Genomic DNA, 17,253 nt, shown 5'->3' with positions numbered 1-17,253 from the left:
TCACTAGTTTGAAACTCAATTACCGTTAAAGTCGTTAATTATCATCTCCAGCCTATAACTTGTGCATTAAACATGACGTACCATAAGCAAAAATCCAGCAAATTTCTGGAAAGAATGGAACAGATTACATGTTAATCATCTTCAAAGCTACCAAAATGCTACCCCTGATAGCTACACATAGCAGTACCAATTGATAGCACCCAATTTAGGCCACTATAGCATCACCAGGCCGACACATGTCTTGAAAAAGCTGAATAGTGGAAAAATCATGCCCAAAAATCAGCATTTTGGACTCAAAAATCAATGTTCTGACCCGATAAATTGTTCCAAACCCCATAATTCAGTAATATACATTACCGGGCACAGACAGTACCATTTTAATCATCCAGTGCCGATATACGAAGAATGACGACTTAATAGACTCCAAATTTGACAATTCAAAACTAGCCAGGTTCAGATCCCGAAAATAGTCATAACTTTGGGAAAAATGCTGATTTCATGCCAAATTTTTGCACTGCAGGGATTTTTGAGCCGCTAAAGCAATCTGCCAATTTTGATTCCAATTGGAGGAATTTAAAGCTCGAGTGACGGCGAGGACTCTGAAATTTTGCATTTTTCAATTTCTCAGCAACAAACAAAACAATGGATGAAAAACCATTCCCAAACCTGAATTTATAGCATATTCGTTCCCCACCGATGTCTACATCATTGGCCAAGCATAAAAATTGCTCAAAATCGACTAAAAATTTAAAAAAAATCACATATTTGAACCACCTGTCCTGATGTGGAAAAATGATCAAAATTGCGACAAAATTACATCCTATAACTTGTATATTAGTCGGTATATTAACACTAACTACCCCGTAATACAACTAATCAAAAACAACTAAAGTCAGTCAATAAGTTAAATAAATAAAATATAAATAACTAGTTACACTGTCGTTTCCTCCATCTCAACCCCTCCCTCATCCTCCATCTCAATCTCTTCCCTCTCTTCACTCCTCAATCATCTTCCTCTCTTTCTCCTCCTCCACATCCCAAAACTCCCAAATACTATAAATAATAATATGAATTCTAATAATAATATTGTGTCCCAGTCCAAACCTTCTCCATCTTCTAAACTATTAATGTACTAGACTGAATAATACATTCTGGTGAATCGAACGGGACCAGTGAACGCCGTTCCTTGACAGAAACCTGGTCCCATTGCTGCAACATCCCAGAGTGATATTATACGGGCCGACAGTGATATTATGACACATATTTGTATTCAAATATTCTGAAAAACTCAAAAGAACATGAAAACACTGCATAATTCGACCCCCCAACCACTATCCTTATAACCATACACCCACCATTCATTGAAACAAATACACTACAAAATCATAAAACACCATATTTAGTACTAATATCCATAAACACCCGAAACAAGTAAATATTACATAAACAAGAGCCAAATTAAGAAAATTAGAACTAGAAGCCTGATTACACCAAAAAAATGAGCATATAAACACCGTCCACATCAGCAGAAGATTGTCCTGAAACATAGTTGTTATTATTGAAACAAGAAAATGTTACTTACGCTTGTGATAAATCTTGTACTTTTCGCGCCATTTTTGAGACACCGATCAACACGGAAGCACTAGACCAAGGAACAATCTTTCATAAAGAACAAAAGAACCATATAAATGAAAAGTTTATTAATATCGAGTTCTTAGTTCCGTTTCCCCGACTTAACTTTACAGTACAACAAGTAGAGACTCTACTTAACGAACTCAGACAAAATGGGTTTCGCAATCAGCGTTTTGTAACTCCACATATAGTACGAAATACAATCAAAACAGATGTCTTCAATGTTGACTGGCTCTACGTGAAAATCCTCAACGAAACAGTTGAAGCAGATATTGAAGTCCTCAAACTGCAAAATGAGACCGAAAAACTCCTTACCAGAGTCGAAGAAGACCCCAGAAATCGACAGAAGAGAGCCGCTCCCCTCGCAATAGCAGCAGCAGTTGCCGGAATTGGAATCTTCGGCCCCGGAATCGCCATGAGCAGCGGAGGATGTGGTGGAATTACAGTAATTTTCGGTTCTTACCAACGAACGTCTCAAAACGCCGAAAATATCGATCGATTAGATAACATTTTCAACGGCCTTAACGACTATGTCATGGAAATCAGCAACCAAACAGATGAGAAATTCTTTCTAGTTGCTGGCAAAGTTTGCAAAGTTCAAAACGAAATGCAAGAAAACCAGAACAGATACTGGAAACTGGTTGAGGAACAATTTGCAACTGTAGACCATAATTTGAACGGAATAGCAACCTGTATGGAAATGCAAGCAACGCAACAACAACTGAACTTCAAGTTTGACACAGCAGCATCATTATTTCTTACTCTTTACGCAGACATTAAAAGCTATCGAGCAGCCCTATACTCTTTCAGAATTAATGTCATAAATGCTATTCCAACTTTGCTTGATAAACGCCTTACAATCTTTTTAGTATCACGTAAATCTTTTACTAAGATCCTCGATGCAGTCCATGATAGCCAAAAGAACGCCCCTGATCGTCTAACTTTGGCAATACCCATGATTGATATACTATCGTATTATGATGCGAAACTTGTACAAGAGATTTCGACAGTAGAAGACGGACTTTTACTGACAATAGCCATTCCCCTAGCCTCTAGACAGACAGTTTTTGATGTCTATCGTGCAAACGTAATCCCTATGCCCCAGATGGACTCTGTTGACGCCTTACAATGGGTAATTGAGGGAGAATACTTAGCAATCTCAGAAGGACAGATGGAAACAGCAGTACTGACGAGATCTCAGTATGACAACTGCCTTGGATCGCCACGATACCGAATCTGTCACGAGATGATGGAAAACCACCTTGGATTCTCCTCGTGTCTAGCAACCCTCAAGTTTCATCATGCGATTACAGCATTAAAAGTATGTGACACTGAGAAGGTTGTGTTACCCAACCCAGAACGAGCACAGAACCTTGGATAAGGAATTTGGCTAATAACATCAGCTTCAAGTGGTTTTACCCTTAGTAAGATTGGTGTGGACGAAAATGGCTGACAGACCAACATTCCTCAAAGGTTGTAGCATCTATTTAATCACATTAAAGTGTGGACATACCATCTTCAGTGACCACATAAAAATTAGAGCTGATTTACAATGTTGTCAGTACCTTCCAGCAAAGAGAATAAATGTAAAATTGCCTGACTCACTTGCACATTTAATTGATTCAGTACCCAATATTAACGAACTACCGAAATATGAAACCAGCACTGAAGCAAATCTTGATTTATTGAAGAAAGTTAAAACAGAATTCATTTATTCAAACCAAAAGTTATCAACCGAATCACTAGGCGGAATCGCAAAGCCAATTACCACCGAAATGAAGTCATTCAAGCCAGCATTATTTGATAAACTTTATTGGAAATTTAGCCTTACATATCCTCTTCATGTATTTATACCATAATGTAGCCTTTGTACGAAGAATGGTATCAAACTTCATGAAGCTAAATGGAAATGAACCGCTCAACCCTTTAGTTTGCGTGCCAAAACATTTGAAAGCAGAGGTAGTGAAAAGCATCACAAAACAGCTTAAGAAGCCTCCAACAGTTATATCACCAGAAGACATGGGAACTCTCGAACGCAAACACAGATGAAACTCAATACCAACCACCTCTACAATGTCACCCAACACAAGTGAACGATTCGACACTGAAGACGAACTGGACAACATAGCTTTAGCCCGAGAAGAAAGTATGCTTTGAGTTCTTGAAAGTCTGGAATAGTTCGACAAGTATTATACTTATAACCGATTAAGTATCCCTTCAATCAATAAGTTCTATTCATCAGTGCTTTAAATAATCAAACCAGTGCTTCAATCCGAGAAATTAAGTGCTTTAAACTATTCATTCAACCAGTATACTTCTTCTACTCCATTCAAAAGTTTAGAGCCTTCTCTCAGTGAAATAAACATTATTATTTTCAGGGCTACTTCCAACGTTTTCTCTCACTCATAACTTCAACCTTTGTTCTAGCTCTTCATTCTGAATTAGCCCATCTTAACGTCTTTACGTTCCTTAACATCCTTAAATTTTGTATGAACTTTGTTCATCTTAACCTTTATTTTAATTTGTCTTAACCTTTATTTCTCTTAAATCTTTTAATTGTCTTTAATTTTAATGCTTTCGTTCAGAACACTTTTCAAGGAAAACATAATTTTGGTGGCACCAACAAAAACATTTGTATATCCTTATTTTCGTGCAGATTATATGTTTTATAGAAAAATTGTAAAACCCAGTTCCTTCTCAAAATTTTCATGGAAAATTTTCATAAAGTCCGGTAGTATCACGCCCCTATTTCGTGCCTCATATTTATGTGATGATTTTCCTTTAAATATCCATAACTAGTGCTATAATTTAGTTCATATTCAGATAGATCTCAATGCCATATATAGCCAGTATTTCCTTCTAGGCCACTAACCCCTAATTTGTTTATGTTTACTAAAAACAACCGCAGATTGGCAGTTTACTTATAAACATATTAAGAGCCTAAAAGCCTCAATATTTACCTTTTTGAGTTTCCTGACGATGAATTCGCATATTTGGTAAATAATTTCATGAGAAACTATGTGCTTGGTGAAGTAATTAATCTGATAAAATAGCTGCTAATACGGAAATTGTATATGTACTTAATAAACATCAAGAGACGTACAAAAACCGGAAATTGCCCAACTTGTAGATCAGTAAAAACTTACGAAGGACCAATACAACTCAAGGTACAACTCAACGGAACCCACGATCTCCAGAACACCGGAGAACAAGCCTGAAAATCAGTTGATCGCAATCTCTTGAAAACTTGATAGAATTTGAAAACTTCTTTTTGATTATTGTTGATAAATTCTCGCTAAAATAATTAAAGATTGAACTGGAAAATCTTTATAAAACGCTAAGTTATAACAGGCTTCTATATAGCTAAATAACTCCGAAAAGCTAATAAATACAATGCAAATAGTGCATATATCAGCAAAAGGCTATTACTAGCTAATTTTATTTAAAATATATCTGCTAAAATTCGCACTATGAAACATCCAAAATAAGTCCTTGTACAATTACGATTATTCAAGTTAATTACTCCGAATATTAACCTCAGAAACACCACGAGGAACACTCTTAAAATCAGTGCGCAACAACCGATCTAAAATTTGCAGAACAGAACCGCTAGATATGAATGGAAACCAATCAAACATTTTAATTCAGCCTTATGAAGAGCAAAGAACATCTGTCACTAGTCATATTGTGTGACAGAAAACTAGAAAAAATGTAAACGCTTCAATAATTCATCATTAGACAGCCAATGAGAGTAATTACTCATGAGACTAAGGGACATGACGACAAAAACTAAAAAAGAGCGAAACGCGAAGAAGGAACAATCTAATATGAAACGGTCTTCATTTTCTCACTTATTGTTTTGGTCAATTTTGGTCATTATTTTGTCTTTGTTTCAACTTACCAAAACTGCTCATTATATAAGCGGCACGACTTAAACATCAATTCTCTTAAGGCACAATCAACTACTTTTCGATCAATGTTACGCGACAATCTACCATTTCCCGATAATTAAATTATCTTTTTCTGCATTTTCCCCTTTTTCAAATTTTTAAATTTTTGTATGAAAAATAAAAACTAGGAGCTACAAAAATAAGCTTCTCTCTTTCTTCAACCTTCTTAATTTAAGAACAAGAGCGGCTTGTTAAAATTGATGACGGTTACTTAACAAGAGCGGCTACTTAAAATTGATGACGCTTCAAACAACCTGAAGATCTTCTTACCTTAATTCACTTTTAAAACCAGACAAAAACAGAAATCTATAATGTTAATGTTTAGTTTTTGAATGATTTAATCGAGAAATTTGACCGTGACGATTCTCTTATAATAGAATTTTCACCGTTAAATCATTGAACCAGCAAAGCTAGAAAAAATAATTCGCAAAATTGATCCAAAAAAAGCCGCCAGAAAATTTCAACTTATTTTTTAACAGTTTTAGTTTGATTTCTGCTTTTCTTTGGATTTATCTTCAAATTATTGCCCTCTTACGAAAATGCGTACAATCTAGAAAAAGTTACTTGTGGTATAAATTCTTTGTCTCTTCAATGAGATGAAACTTCAAACATAATGGAAAGGAACAGTTTAAGATCAATTTGGGAAATACAAAAAAATGAGTTGAAAATTTTCAAAAAATCTTGAAAATACAACAAAAAATCTTTTTTTTAGCGAATTGCAAAGAGTTGATTCATGTGTTTTTTATTTAAGGAAACTCTGGTGATATAGAGATTTTCTTCAAAATAAAGACAAGATGTGCTCTCATTTTCTCATCTTTAACAAAAACAAAATTAGATAAAATAGTTCATTTCTCTGTTTGCAATAACCTAAATTTCTCACTGTATTGGAGTTACGAATTGAACATAAAATCTCTTATGATGCATTTATCTACTTCTGTTTTACGAAAATCCACCATTTCACGACAAATTCGTATTTTTCCCCATTCGTATTTTTTTAGAAAGCGTTTTAAAATCTTTGAAAAATTGAACATTTTTTTGTGTAAACCATTACTAACAAACAAGAGCAACAAAGTGTTTTTCTCTCTACGATGCGCACACAGTGAAAACCTGACTGAAGGAAAAGCTTTCCTCGCATATATTCCTCCATTTGGATGGGACAATAATAGAGCAACTTTATAGATTGCGATTATGACAATCCCGACGAAATTCGAATTTTTCAGTTCTACACGTAGATTTTTGCAATTCTTTTCAGCTATTATGTGTTAATGAAACCAGCAGCTTCTTTTAAAGCTCAATAATAAATATATATTTTTTATTTAGCCTCCCTATTTTTATTCAATTTGATTGTTGCTAGACTAATAGATCCCCTCAACTCGTACGGAATTCGCTCAACTACTACCCACCTTAGCAGTATCCCAAACAAGTACTCGGCGATCATCTCCTGAACTGGCTAATAATCTCTCATCCGGAGAAAATGTCAACGTGTTTACACATCCATGATGTCCGAAAAGTGTTTTCCTGTACAAACTGTTGCAATTGGAAAGTCTAGACGAGCAGATATTTCCGGCACCGAATTTTTCAGGAAACAATTTTCTCGCTGATAAAACGTCTGCAATGTTCATTGTAATTTACCAGACGTTGATGAATGTTCTGTAATCAGCTGGCTACTTCTCGAGCCATATAGACTTTCCTGAAACGTGTCACCAAAACAACTCGACACTGATTGCACCTGGAGCAGAGACCGACATTATAATATAAACAAGGCGGCTCAGCAATGTGCGATGGCACATAAGGTTCCGACCCCTCCCATCCACAATTTTGGCATAATTGTCTACCAAATAAGGAACAGATAGAGAACCCAAAAATTATTTTTTGGGAATACCAAAAAACCCAAAAAAGCCCAAGTAATTTTCAAAAAAATTGTGTATGAACGATAAGATAGCCTCCAAAGCAAATAACTCAGTGGAGTAAAAATTAAAGCATTAAATTGCTGTGATATGCCAATATTAAGAAAGCGAGTCAAGAAGAACAGCAAAATCAAACAACAACAACAACAACAACAACAAACATTAATTACATCAAAAAGTTTTTGTCCGTTTTAAAAAACAAAAATTATTAACAAAGTCAACATACCGTCAGATGAACCTAAAACTAAACAAAATAAATTATAAATCAACAGAAAAGATATGGACCAGTCCATAAAAAGATTTGTTAACAATTAGACAAAAAAGATCAAAAACAGTAAAGTTAAGAAATTCGCTTATTTTTTTGAAAACAATTAGCTTCAAAGTAATTAAAACCCTTAGATATCGAGTAAAATATCCCAAAGGTTTACGATTACCAATGTTTCTATAGAATGGCATTAGGACCAGTCCTTATTCAATTCTTTAAGCGGCTAAAAAGAACAAAAAAATAACAAACAAAAATTCAATTGAAACTTGCCAGAAAACGCTGTAAAAACCGTCAAGCAATATTTCGGCCCTTAAAATACATTCGTTTGCGCCCTCTTCAAACACGGATAAAGTAGTATTTGGCCATTTGTTAGTGCGACTAGGTAACAAGTAGACAAAAAAGAGAAAAGGGCAAAAGTATGTATTAATTTTGATTTTTTTTTCGAAACAAAATTATATCCAAAGTCATGAAAAACATTAATTACAAAAAGAATTATTTAAATAGGGTCGTTTTTTAATCCAAAGAATTTTTCGGACCTAAAAATTATCCAGAATAATGCTTACGTCTACAAAAAGAACGTCAAACATGACAAAAATCCAATTAATTTACTTTTTTTTGTGAAAAACCGGTGTCTAAGTCAGTAAGGTCATAACGCATTCTTTTAAAAAAGATTTTGGGACTCAATCCCTTTTGAAACCTTCCCTTGACACCCATAAAGTCAAATTTGACCTGTAATTAACGATTAGGTAGCAAAAAGAAAAATAAGAAGAACAAACTTGCGAAGTAAAAAAGTTTTTTTTTAGTTTTTGAAAACGATTGTTTTCAAAGTCATGAAAGCCATCAGCTATCTACTAATATCAGAATATCGGCTCATCTATTCTTCCATGAAAACACAGCGAAACCTTTAACTATACAGGAAATTTCATACAACTGAACTGACAAAGTAAAAATGACAGTTAAAGACAAAAATAAAAAATTCAATGAATTTCTTGAAGAAAGAAGTGTCGAGGCCGTTAAAACGATAATCTATATCTTTAAGGATTTTAATACGTTCAATTGTGTTTCATTTTGAACGCTAATAATGTGATATGGGAACTGTCAGTAATGTGATAATGTGACTAGAAAACGTGAAAAACAGGCAAATTTCTAAAAACAAAAAAAATCTGAAATCTAGTAGTATCAAAGCCAGAAGAAAATAACTTCAGGCCTAAAAACGCAATCGAGACTAAATTTCACATCAGTAGAATGAAGAAGCATTCTTTCCTTGCTGACACTAAGCTGCAAGTTGACCAAATTAAAAAAAAAATGAAGGAAAAGTTCATTAAGCCATTATTTATTTAAAAATCACTTATTTTTTAAAATTTGAAACGATCATAAACTTTCAGGTAAAAAACTAATTTCATTAGCTTGGAGCTGCTTAGGAAGCCCACTGGACCTGTCACTCCTGAGCTTTCATTTGATATGTTCTGTTCTTTATTAATAAAAATAGGTATTTTTTCAAAAAAAAGGCCGACTGATTGCAATCCGAATTCTTTTTGGATTGTAACAGTTCAAGATTGGCTTAAAACTAGCCCTTCTAATGCTTATTTTCCGTTAGGAACTATTGATTTTTCGAAATTGTAGATATAGATAATTTGTTGGTTGAAAATTCTGCATTTTTGATAATGAACGAGTAAAGCTAGCAAAAAACGGCAAAGTTTGAAATATCTATCCAGATTTTGAAATACTATCCAGAGTTTTTGACCAAAAAAATTAAATCAGAATAATGAACAAGGCTTGTTTGTCTTTAAAAATAAAATCAACAACACTAGCCTCAAAAATTTCAACAAACTTTAGCAAAATTGACGAAAATTTAGGCAAAAATTTCGGAAAATGTGAATAAAAACAACGTGAATTCACTCTACTTTTCTCAGAAGTTTAAACCTCGATAACTCCCTGTGGAAATTAAAAATTGAAAAACTCTTTTTAATTCCATATTCTACGCTGGACGAGCTTTCTAGTGATACCAGTCTCAACTCTCTACGATGAATATATCGATCGGCGAAAATTGACTGAACAAAAAAAACCCAGTTGAGTATATAGTTCCTCCCCCCTCAAGAGGGGTCGGAACAATATATCATGTAGCATATTTATATCCCCCGAGCTCTATTTCTCAGCTACATAGCGCTTATTGTTATTATCATCTGTTCAGAGGTAATTCTGTGACAAATGAAGGGCGAAAAACGATTAAAGAAAAGATACTATCAAACCTTTCAGCATTTTTTCTCATTTTAAAAATTCAAGAATTTTTTTAGCATTGATATTTTGACCCCCAATTGACATTAACCCTCAAATCTACGATAGAATGCACGTAAAATGATCTATGACCATACAAAAACATAACAGACTGACATCAGACGAACTGCTCTGGCAGGGGATGGGTTCGTTAGTAGGTAGCTTAAGCTTGCGGAGCTTAGATACCGCAATTACATCGCAAATGATGGCCCATGTCATTTATCAGATTTTTTCGAGGAGACGTCACGCAAAAACGGACAGATTTAAAAAATGTAGAACAAGAATAATAGGCTCGAACCGAGAATGCCCGAAACAGATTAAAAATACAAAGAAAACCATATGAGTATATTGTCTAAAAAGTTAAACACAGCAAAAAAATTTTGATACGCAGATTTAAACCAAACCGACTATCGTCGCATTTCTCTAGAGCTTAGGGATAGGGATGCTAGCCTCCAAGTCTGACGATAAAAACCTGGGAGATAAAATTGGGGTCCAAAATCGCCCAGTAATTCATGAAAATCAGCCTAATCCAGATTTCCTCAGCCAATTTGCTGAACCGTTCCCTTAAGAGCTTAGAAAAGCTATAGCATAGCTGATCAGAGACTTGGCGCCCTCGGTCTTCGCCAGTTTACCCAGTTTCTTTCAACGAACAATCAAATTTCAAGCTAGAAAGAATATTGCAGAAGTAAACAGTAAGCGACAATTTTGCATGAAAAGACACCCATGTTTACGATAACGCTTCAACATTTCAAACTTCGTCCGAGAGCAACTAAAAACATGCTCATCAGAGAGAAAAAGAATGGAGCGGAATTTCAAAACGGGAAACTCTTGTTGGTTAACCGCAAAAGTGTCAGAGAGAGACAATTTTGTTTTGTCGAAGAACGAATTCCAGGATTCAATGGCGCTAAGATACGATTTACCCCTAACAAACCTCCCTGTGAAATGTGACGGTTGTGGTGAAGATTCCCATGTTCAGCATGCCCTAATCTGCAAAAAAGGAGGCCTGATTACACAAAGGCATAATGATATTAGAGATTTATTGGGAGACTTATCGTGCCTTGCATGGACTTACACTCAAAAAGAACCAGTAATTCGTGAACATTCAGAAAATCAGAAAGCTTTAAGAGCCGATATTCTCATAAGAGGTGTCTGGAGCCCGCAAGAAATTGCCTCGTTTGATATTCGTGTCACAGACACTGAGGCTAAATCTTACAGCAACAGAAATCCAGAGGATGTGTTGGAAAGCTGCGCTGACGAAATTAGGAGAAAATACTCCGAGGCTTGCCATGAAAAACATATCTCTTTTACTCCGTTAATTTTCAGTGTTGACGGCATGATGGCCAGAGAAAGCAAAATTTTTCTCAGATGACTGGCGGAGAGACTCGCTTCTAAGTGGGACAAACCCTACAGCATTATCATGAACTGGGTCAAACTGAGATTGAATTTTGCTATCTTAAGGGCTTCAAATCTGTGCATAAGAGGAACTAGATCTAAATGGAGATCGTTTCGCTATGAAGATGGAGCATTTATTCCTTAAAGAAATATGTTGACATCCAGTTGTAATCGGAAAAAAGTTATCAAATATTTATCACGATACTTGAGAGGACAGCGTACTTGTTGAATAAATGTCTGCTGGCATGGATTCAAAAATCTGTTTTATAAGTCACCCAATCAGCAGGGGCAACAAATTTTAACGCCAATTATTAGCGCTCTGATGTTTTTGTCACCCAATGAGTGGGGGCATCAAACTAAAATCAAATTGAATATGGTGCGAGCAACTTCAAATGGGCTCAATTTGAAAATGTCATCGACCCGAAAAACTACATTATGTATCCAGAAGAAAGACCTCTAGCTAAGTTATTGCCTAAGATCACAAGTTTTTGTTCTTACCTGATCTAAGTGGGGAGAACAAAAGCATATTGCAAGAGGCCTTTTTCTTGTTGTTGAGAAAAGAAACGGTCTGCTGATATTTGATTAAATGAACTGCTAATCTGCTGTGTTGATGAGAATATCATGTTAACCAAGTTAATTGTCAGTTGATTTTGAACTAAGATTTTGTTGCAATTTATGATTGTTTATTTTAAAAAAAACATGTGAAAAGATGTGAGAGTACAGGGTCGAACCTTTCTAAACTTTGACAAATTATAACTCCATCCCAATGTTAGAGTTGCAAAGACGCATATATAAAATCAGCAAACTAAAACGCATGTTACAAAATTAGTTTGAGAGCAAATAATAAGATAATTTCGGTAACCTTATGTTCAGAGATGCAAATGAAAATGCAACAAAAGCTATCATAATTGCTGTCTCAGCTAACTGCTTCAGAGATACCAAATCTGATTTGAATTCGGTAAATACTCAGTGAATTCGATAAGAATCGCTTTGACCTCAAAAAATGATCTCGAATATAGAACAGAAAGGACTCAAATTATTCAAACTAAAATTGCTCATGATGCACATTGCGTGAAAAGTTGGTGCCACATGACAGCAAACAGCTATGAATTTCTTATAACACTAACGACACAAATTTCGAAAAGTATTGTTTTCAAAAATGAAACAATGACTAAAATTAGGTCAACAATAACTATAGCATAAACCGACTAACGTCGGATGTATTGCTCTCGAACGACAGGCGGGGGCAATCAAATTTTAAGGGGCGTAGATTAGAAATGTTTTATGGGTGCAAATGACCCCACAGGGTCGAACCTTCAGCTTGGCAGTCTGTCATCTTAACCACTCAGCTACAATGCCTTTGATTTCCCTTCGCTCACAATCACTTTTACCAAAAAAATTTCAGAACGGGAGCAACTTCGATCACTCAAAAGTGAAGAACTAAATGGTGAAAAAGTGACTCAAATCAAACCATATTCTAGAAAAGGGGCAAAAACGGTTAGGCGAAAACGCCAGGACGAGAAATTCATCTTACAGGGGGTGCGTGCTGCTGCAAAGTTTTTTATGGTCGCAAAAATCCCCACCCCAGAGTTATCTTGGTGCACTAAAATTATTAGCAGAAGTTTCAAATATTTCACTTCATTTAACCCCTCTATCATTTCACCCCTCTATCATTTCATCCCCCCAATTAGCAGTCGACATTAAAGGCATGCTTTGTCATAATTAAGTGGATAAATTAATGCCACGTTCGGTTGTGATAGTTTCATATCAAGTCCCACGGGTCGCTGAGGCATGGCCATGGCCCGCAAGGCATGGCCAAATGATTATATTGCTAATTTAATAATCCTTATTTTATAGAAAGATTAAAATCGGGGTTAAATGATAGGGCGTTAAATGAATGGTGGTGAAAAGGCGGGACACCATTTTTACAATTTATCATAAAACTTGCACGCCATTCAATCCGCGATTCAATCTTTCAGAGGGAAATATTAAGCGATCATGAACTTATTTAGTGTAAGACTTTCATGTTATAACAATGAGCTTTTGTTGAACATGATTAGGCATTTTTATTTAAACTAGTACAACCACGCTACAGAAGAACTCTGAGATGCGTTTCTGAGATCAATTCTTGCACCTGTCGATTTTTTGTTACAACTGCTTCCAAACTTTCAGCGCAAATTACAGAGTCGGCTTTAATTAGACTACAACCATTTTTTGGATGTTGGTGCAATGCGTGATAAATAATTAGAGTAAAGCTAGCTAGGCTTAATATATTCATTCAAACCATAGGACCAAACGCCCTTAACTTGTCGTTAAATTAAACAAAACTGCAATTTCCTAGCTTCTTGCTCCGCTGCAATAACTTTATTCAGCTACTAAAAACGCTGCCATTTTTTATTTTCTGTTTCATTAAACAATGTTAGGCTGTTACAATGAGAAGAATCACAAGCATTGTGTGAGCTTGTAAGAAAATACGATCCTGGTATGATGTTTTGAAAACTCGCATTAAATAAAAAAAATGAAAGATTCAAAATAAATCCAACTGCTCATTATGGTATGGCATTACATAGATCAGTTTAGTATAACTCAATAATAATTTACATCTCTTTTATAAGTTTTACTCCACTAAACTGCTTTCAGTGTAAACATCAGTTCGTACTTGCTTTGAAATTGGGATCGAACTCCTAACATTGTCAACAACTGAGGTATCAATATCGGCATAAATAATTGCTTCGTCTTCGGCTGCTTGAGAGATTACTTTAGCCCATGGGTCAACAATTGAACTATTTGCCCACGCAACATACCCACCCGCCGATTCGTCTCTTGCAGGAGAACAAGCAGCAATGTACAATTGGTTGTCAGTCGCCCTGGCACGTTGAAGCAGTTCCCAGTGCATTGGTCCAGTAGTCATGTTGAAAGCACCAGGGTAAACAATTAAATGACAACCCTGTTGTTTATATAACTTGGCCAAAACTGGAAACCGGATGTCATAACATATTCCAATTCCAACTTTTATCGGTTTTGAGGAACCTTCTGCAACTGGAATCTCGAAGGACAACAAATTGCTTCCTGGTGATAATACCTCTGATTCCATGAAACGAATTTTTCCCGGAATATCGATATCAAACAGATGGATTTTTCGGAATTTCCCAATTATATCGCCGTTCGGACTGAACACACAGCTGGTGTTGAACAATTTTCCAGACCCGTCCCGCTCAGGAATACTTCCCCCAATCAAAAAGCACTTGTTCTCTTTCGCAGCTGCCGCAATTGCATCCGTTGTTTTCCCTGGAATACTTTCGGCGTATTCTGGAAAATGCTGCGTTCCATATGGTGAATTGAAGCACTCTGGCAGACATACTAAATTTGCGCCTCCTTTTTCACAAGCCTCTTTGACTTTGACACAGGCACGTTGCACATTCTCTGCTTTATCTGCAGTTACACGGAGTTGAATGAGAGCTAGTTTCATTGCTTGCTTCAAAGCACTCGTCATGTACACAAGTTAATCTGAATATGTAAATTAAGGGCAGTACCAATTATATCAAACAACTTAACCAACAAACACGATATGGCCTCACATTTCGTTATTAAGTTTGAACACTAGTTGAATCCAGACAATGAATGCAAGGCAATTCTACCTACGGATACAGAGCTTAATTATGCCAACAAAACCTTACACTATTTAGCAATCAACATTTTCAGAAGAAAATGTCAAATCTAAACCCTTTATCTCCATTGGGACCATAAGGTGAAAAGGGCAGAAAAAGGCCCAATAACGCTTGTATGAGGTTGAATCGCACACAATTGAGGCAGCATGCCATCTGCCAAGCAACCTACACAATCAATTTTTGAATTTTGTTCCGCACGATCAGGTCTTCAAACTGATAAAAAAAATTGCGAGGTATTCGATATTAGAAAAAATAAAGCACAAGTCCTGAATTATAAAAAGAATCGAATTAACTAATATCTAACAATTGATATGTTTTCAAGAACATCAAATTAGGGAATTAAACAAAGCCCATGGCCCTATTTGCGCAAGATGGTTAAAAAAATTAAAAATATAGCTGGCAGATTGCCAGAAAATAGCCGCAATAGCTTCGTCGATCTGCAGTCACAAAAAAAAACAGAAAAGACAGACCAAAAAAACCCGTCTTTTCATTGAAGGCTGATATGTTATATTTTGATTAAAAATCATCTGTATAGGTTTTTGCTGCCTCTATTAATTGCTCTCAAATAACTTTCAGTTAGAGTGACACATACCCATTTGACCTTATCTCTTTGAATTAAAGTAAAAAAAAGTAAATTTCAAAGAGAGGAAGTCATTTTTGAGAGTGAGGTAAGTCAAATGTGACCAAAAATTTAATCACGCGAATGAACAAAAAACTCGCTAGAAGAAAAACAACTCGCAAAAAAACTAAGAGCGAAAAATGACGTCACGCACGCAATTCAATTGCATGAACGAAAGAACAAAAAGCAGATTTGAAGTAGTTGTGACGTCAAATGGTCGTAAGAAAAATCGTGAAGACGAAATAAAAAAACATAGCAGGACAAGTCCTGACGTACAATTCAAAGATTTTTCATTGACTAAACAAAAAAAAACTACACCTAGAAGGGACTATGAGTGAATTGAGAAAACCATTTAAAAAAATCAGATCAAAAAAAACAAAAAAAAACAAAACAAAAAATCAATGTCAAAATGCCGCATGTGAACAAAAAAAACTACAGTCGAGAAATGAAAATTTAACTCAAACAAAAAACTAGGCCTAGAAAGAGCTGTGAATGGATTGGGAAAACCATTAAAAAAAAATCCGACCGAAAAAATCGAAAAAACCGTAAAAATCAGAGTGAAATTGCCGCATGTGAAAAAAAAATCACTACCGAGAAACAGAATTTTTGTTCAAACACCTTCAAACACCGTTTTCTCACTCTACTTTAAAATTAGAGCGAAAAAATTTACGCCGCAAAACCACTCGTTTTTTCGCTCCACTTCATGTTTCGGCGTGACCAAAATCACTACTCCAATTTGACTTCAAAAATCATGAAAATGTGTGAACAGATCTTAAAAAAAGACAGCGCCCCAAAACAATTCAAATTTTTTGAATTGTAAAAAACAAGAGAAGGCCAATAATAGCCCCAGCTATCGCTGTGCGGCTATTAAACAATTAGTAAAACTTTTTTCCTTTTTCTAAGATCTAGTGTTTACAGAATCACAAAAAAAAAATTTGAAACAATTTAAAAACATGAACAACAACCTTATGAAATTATTGACTAAATGTATCCTTAGAATGGGCAAACAAAACAATACAAAAATCTCGCGGGAAGCAATGACAGATACAGCAAAAAAGAAGGGAAAAACGTGAAAAAATTGGCAAAAATCAGAACATCTTTGAAAGTCAGTGGCGTCAAAGTAAAGAACCTCATAGCTACATGCCAAAACCCTTAACAACCGTAACAACAGCCTATTTTAAAACTGAAGAGGTTATAAAATTCCTCTCAGCAGCACTAATTGCTGAAAAAGGGACCATAGAACCAGTTCTATGCAAGATTCACAAAATCACATGCGTTCGGAAAAGAAACGAATCAAAGTCAATGGAGACGTTAGTCAAAAATTGGAGCTAAAAAAGATCAACATTACACCACGCTAAGAGACCAAAATTAACTATTAGTTTTGATAACGCACGACCACAAGAACAACAAGAATCGATTAACATCCTAAAAAAAACAAAAAGATGCAAGATTAAAAATCTTATAAGAAAAAGTAAGTTAATAAAAAACGACTGCTATGAGGTCATTATTAGATTGAACTACTCGTCACTAGCAACCGTTGGCCTGT

At 35.4% G+C, this 17,253-nt stretch overlaps 2 protein-coding genes across 2 annotated transcripts in view; both read right to left on the bottom strand.

Annotated features, from left to right (window-relative positions):
• The window catches only part of LOC142338465 (DDB1- and CUL4-associated factor 5-like), a 51,281-nt gene extending 44,013 nt beyond the window's left edge, over positions 1-7,268 (bottom strand). The window contains exon 1 of the mRNA XM_075388233.1: positions 6,986-7,268. Coding sequence (XP_075244348.1) covers positions 6,986-7,204 — 219 coding nt within the window. The 5' untranslated portion in view covers positions 7,205-7,268. The remainder of the gene's footprint in view (positions 1-6,985) is intronic.
• Positions 7,269-13,941: 6,673 nt separating this feature from the next.
• Positions 13,942-15,070, bottom strand: LOC142338464 (omega-amidase NIT2-like). The gene has a single exon (XM_075388232.1). It carries the CDS (start codon positions 14,911-14,913, stop codon positions 14,038-14,040), a length of 876 nt encoding a protein of 291 aa, XP_075244347.1. The 5' UTR covers positions 14,914-15,070; the 3' UTR covers positions 13,942-14,037.
• Between the last annotated feature and the right edge of the window lie 2,183 nt (positions 15,071-17,253).

This window comes from Convolutriloba macropyga, chromosome 4 (genome assembly GCF_964194025.1).
Source record: "Convolutriloba macropyga chromosome 4, txConMacr16.3, whole genome shotgun sequence".
NCBI classification, from domain to species: domain Eukaryota; kingdom Metazoa; phylum Xenacoelomorpha; order Acoela; family Convolutidae; genus Convolutriloba; species Convolutriloba macropyga.
The sequence above is the reverse complement of the archived record's forward strand: the minus strand, read 5'-3'. Positions and strand labels throughout refer to the sequence as shown.

Bases quoted from the DNA above. Each gene is read 5' to 3' on its own strand.
- LOC142338464 (XM_075388232.1), bottom strand. From the start codon at position 14,913: ATGACGAGTGCTTTGAAGCAAGCAATGAAACTAGCTCTCATTCAACTC.